At 38.3% G+C, this 5,185-nt stretch overlaps 1 protein-coding gene across 4 annotated transcripts in view; it reads right to left on the bottom strand.

The window, feature by feature from the left end:
• Positions 1-1,842: 1,842 nt before the first annotated feature.
• TBC1D19 (TBC1 domain family, member 19) overlaps positions 1,843-5,185 on the bottom strand; it is a 105,279-nt gene continuing 101,936 nt past the window's right edge. For 3 of the 4 annotated variants that reach the window (XM_014548908.1, XM_005877655.2, XM_014548909.1), the window contains 2 exons: positions 3,499-3,569; positions 1,843-2,526 (listed from right to left, as the gene is read on the bottom strand). In XM_014548908.1, coding sequence (XP_014404394.1) covers positions 3,500-3,569 — 70 coding nt within the window. In that variant the 3' untranslated portion in view covers positions 1,843-2,526; position 3,499. The remainder of the gene's footprint in view (positions 2,527-3,498; positions 3,570-5,185) is intronic. The other variant, XM_014548907.1, reaches the window with a different exon arrangement.

Consider the following 5,185-nt stretch of genomic DNA (forward strand, 5'->3'; position numbering starts at 1 on the left):
ACCTGTCCCAAATGCAAGGACCTTACTATGCCCTGATACGTTTGTTTTTTGTAGACACAGTCTCACATTATCAAATAAAGCCATACAGAGGCTAATGAGGATGGACAGTCTTCACATATTAGCTTCTACCACTTGACCTCAAAATGCCATAGTTAAAATTAATTACCAACATTTTATATTTGCTTGGTGCTTTGCAGTTTAAAAAGTCCCTTTCAAATATATTTTCTCATTTGCTCTTACTTAATCCTGGAAGGTACACAGAGCAAATACGATAATTTACTGCTGCCTGTCCTCCCTGCCTGCCCCTAATTGCAGATAAGAGAGTAAATTATCGAGGGACTTATAGGTAGAAACAAAACTATCCAGCCTAGTGTTTTTCTACTAGACCATGAGACTGCTGCTTTTAAAAAGGCTTATGAATATTCTCCTAAAGCAAGAGGCCAATGATGGGAGTCTCTGTATAAATTTGACCATAGTCGTTTAAAATTCTCTCTCTTCCTTACATGTTTTTTTCTCATTTTCTGAGACAGAAGGAGGGAGATAAGAGTCATAGGTGTACGCATAATTATCCTCAGGGTGAGTGTGCATTTGCACACACAGAATGGCAAAGCATATGACCTAACTGCATCACCTGCAAAAACAATACAATGGGTTTATTAGGAATCAACCACTGAATAAATTATTTAGTCCTTAGTAAGTCAATAAGTACCTGATGAATAAAAGCACATACTATTTTCAAATACCTAGCTATACCAAACTCCACCACACTTGCAGTATTGTGCTAAGCCTCATGTATTTCTTAATATATACTATATAAATAAATGTTTCATGAATACATTTGGATAAAGCAATACAATTTTAGGCATTCAGTAAGAGTATTGATGTACAGTGAAACCTCGTTTCTTGAACTTAATTCATTCTGGAAGGTTGTTTGAAAACTGAATCATTTTTTTCCCATTAGAAATTATGTAAATTGAATTAATCCATTCAAGACCCCCAAATGATTCTGTTTTAACCTTTCTTATATACAGTACATGTCTATGATACTGTTTATTCTATAAATAAGCACTTTAAAAACAAAAAAAGACATGAAGTGTAAATGAAAATTTAACAAAAAGGAAAGAAAATGTACAGTAAAAAATGAAATTTAACAATAATATGAGCAGCAACAAAAGCCAAAAAAACCCCAAAATATTCACAGCACAATATCCTGAGACTTTAACAGTGGTAAACTGACTCATTCATGCATTCTCTCTTTTGCTTGTCACCTGAGAGATGTGTGACTGACCATACAGTATCAGCATGAAAGGGATGCCGGGTTGAGAAGCAAATGGTTCGAGATGGGAGACGTTCAAGAAACAAGGTTCCACTACAATGATTTAGAGTTTTGTTAAAATGATCAGCATCTTGAATTTGAGCCTAAAATCAAAAGAATGGTTTTGGACTTCTTTTTTTCATACTATTATTCCAAATTACAGAAATGGTAGGCCTTTAGGAAGTAATATATGATAAGACCCTCCACTTATAATAAAGACCAACATAAGATTGAGCCTTGCATGACGTCAGTTCTGGAAGGAATGTCTAGTATCTATTGCTGGTCTCGCAGCTGCTCCTCCCTAGAAGTAAATCTCATTAAACCAACTGTCAGCAAAAGCAAATATGGTTTTGATATTTCATTCCCTTCATTGAATGCTTAGGTATCCTCCAAAGTAACAGAATCTGGCAACAGGCCTCAGCAGTGTCATCTTCTCATCGCCGCAAGATGGAAGGTTGAGAAGTTTGAACAGATCATGCCATAATTTTGACTTTCTCCCCCACCCCAGGAAATAATGAATACAATACTGGCAGGTGGACACAACTGTATTTGACCTCCCCTAGTACAAAACATTAAGTGAGAAATAAAGTGGAGAGAGATCTAGAAAATCTCTGGGGAAAGAAACATTGTTAAAAACACCAAAGCACATGTGAATTTCTACTTAAAAGCGTTATCTTTTTCAAGTCTTCCCACATCCTACCCCACCCCCGGTTTTAGTGAAGAGCAATTTATAAGATAAAACAATACATTATCTAGAGATAAATTTACAAACTGACATAAGAGAATTGTCCCAGAGGCTGCATTACCTCTTCAAGTTTATTACAGCATCTTTAGTTCTTATTGCATATGTTGTCGCATGCTTTTTACAGGTCAGGATTGTATCTATAGTACGCTCAAGTCGCCAGAAGTTCAGTCTATTGCTTCTCTCTTGAAAATCAGCAGCATGCAGTGCAATATTTGGTGTGCTGAGTTCTTTTTTCAAAAAGCAAAAAATGACTTAGGTTTTTTTAACCGAGGAGGGAACATGATCTTTATTGGCTTATATACGAAGTGGATTTTGGTTTTATGCAGTTTGCATAGTTCATGATTAGCTTCTAATGAAAAACTTTATGTGTTGTCAGTGACCTTGAAGAAGATCAGGTGACAGTAGCAAACAAAAAAATCTGAAGAAGAGGCATAACTTTTAAAGTAGAAAGGTCAGCAAGAACTGCCTGAAACAAAAAAACAAAAAGAATTATTAATTTCAGTATTCTCATCAGCAAAGTGAAGCCTATGAAATAAGGGGCAACAGAAACGCCATCATCGACGCACCCTCTAAATTCTCCAGATGTGTCCTAACCTCTGTAATAAAGCTACAATGGTCCTTTTCTGTGCAGCTTAATGTTAGAACATGTGCAAAATGCTAGCATGGACTTTAGCCTTGAGCCTTCTTCAAATATACAAGGTAGCATGAGTTTATAAGAGGTCTAACATTTCAACTTGCTTCTATAAATAAACGTACATTAGGATTCCTCATTCTGTTGTAGTAGTATAAGGAGTAACTGACTTCAGGAAATCATTTCGAGATGGGACTAATGTTTATTCAGTTGCAAGATGCATAAACATCCTCTTCCCTTTAAACAAAGAATGTAGGCGGCTATTTTAAGGATAAAACGTAGGATTCTATGAGAGATAACAAATAGAGTAAAATGGCAAGCCACTGTTTAACCATGTTTCAGGTGAACTATTGAAAAGAAACCAGCTTTAAGTAATTAACTCACAATTAAAAACAACCAAGAAAGCTCATCTATCATTAGTATATCGTCCAAACACATGCCCTTTAACTATCTCAGCTAGTTTTTCTTTGTTTTATGAACTTCACACATGGATGTAAACACTACTAAGGAAACACAACATAAGACCCAATAGTTTCTATTAAAATTACTAGGTATATTGTTTCCCATAATGATTATAATGGCTTTCTACAATTATCTTGTTTATGACTCTTTCACAAGATTATTTTCAAGTCATTAAGGAATTTTGAATACCTAATACTACTTAGCTCAGAACTTACAGGTTTTACCCACGTTAAAAAAAATTAGGCTTTGAGTAAAGTGTGTCTCAGGCATCTGAGACTCGAGTGCCCGAGGCTGGCAGGCCCTCAGGAGCTATTTCCATCCCTTCGGAGTGAAACTTATCCTTACTTCAGCTGCAGCCAGAGATGTCACCTCCATCAGGTTGACTGCTCGGAAGGCAAACACGGCAGCTGCCAGGACTGGAAGAGAATGCACACTATTTCAACTGCTGGCCACTCATCAGCCCCACCAGTCTACTGCTGTGCCCACAACCCAGCACGAGAGCTCGGAACGGGCGCTTTGCACAAGCACATGCCTGCACTGAGCGAAGGCCTGCGATGAATCTCCAGGGATTGTCTCTGGAGAACAGTGCCTGGTGGCTGATAAACTGTATCTCACAGTTTTGGGGAAAAGAAATAGTCAAAGGCCCTAAAAAGCCATTTTATAAATTGCTTCTTTCATACTTACACCTTAAATTATAACAGCTTTTAAATGGCATGAAGATCTAATGACTGTCTTATAAATTAAGGTTTCTTTTGATGCAGGTGTTTCTTACTAATGCAATAGAGAGACTTCTAAAAAGTTACAAGGAGACTGGATTTTTTAATGTATCACATCGTGTTTCATATGTACTGAGGTGGCATCATGATCAAAATGTGGCAATAACACCTTTTCTTAAAAGTATCTTTACAGTGTTTTGTTGTATTCATATTGTTATACTGAGCATTGCACTTTCTTAGGTCACAAGTGGACATGCCTGTGGGGAGAGCTGCTGGGAGGCTGAGCCTGCAATTGGCTACAGGAAAAAGCTGAAACTGAAAAAACCATTATAGGACATCTTGAAGGTTAATGTTCTACTTTGAATAGAAAACAACCTTTGGGTTTTTGTTTTCATTAAACATAAGCATATGAAAAACGAGCAATGCTAACATGCACCACTTCTTATGTAACCTCCCACAGAACTCCATGTGAGAGAATGAGTCATCATGAACAACGGAAGGGCCCGTGGAAGAGGAAGGCAACCCGATAAGGAGACAGTACTCCCTGGAGATGATTCTTGACTTCTCCCTCGCCCTTGTTTATTCCATCACCTGTGGTGGGAATGCATTCACTGTCCAACAAGTACTGAAGTTTAGGAAATGAAATCTACAAAATTATTGGAAGACTGGTTCCTAAGTACATTGCATAGCTAGAACAAATACACACACACACACACACACACACACACACACACACACACAGATTTTTACTATGGGAATAATGATAATAGTAATTAATTATTACACTAACTCTATGAGTAAAATACTACTATTGCCCCATTTTACTAATGTGGAAACTGAAGCACAGTGAGTTTGGGTGACATGTTTAAATCACACAGATATAAAACAGTAGGCTGGGAGAAACCAAGATGGCGGCATAGGTAAACACCGGAAATTGCTGCCTCCCACAACAACTTCAAAAATACAACTAAAAGACAAAACGGACATCATCCAGAACTACAGGAAGGCTGGCTGAGTGGAAATTCTACAACTAGAAGAAAAGAGAAAAGCACACTGAGACTTGGAGGAGGTGTGGAAGTAAAGTGCAGAGGTATGGAGGCGCACGCGAAAAGGGCTGGCAACTGAGGACGCGGCTGTCTTTTTGAATTGGGAGGGAGCCACAAGCACCCGACTGCTCTGAACTCCAGTTCTGGGAAGTCTCTGGGGACCCAGGACTCATACGGGGAGAAACTGGACTGTCTGGCAGCAGGCAGAACTCGGAACTTGAGGGCGGCTTTCCCTCAGAGGTGCTTGCAGCAATTACCGGGACACTGAGA

Source organism: Myotis brandtii, unplaced genomic scaffold, assembly GCF_000412655.1.
Source record: "Myotis brandtii unplaced genomic scaffold, ASM41265v1 scaffold525, whole genome shotgun sequence".
Classification (NCBI taxonomy): Eukaryota; Metazoa; Chordata; class Mammalia; order Chiroptera; family Vespertilionidae; genus Myotis; species Myotis brandtii.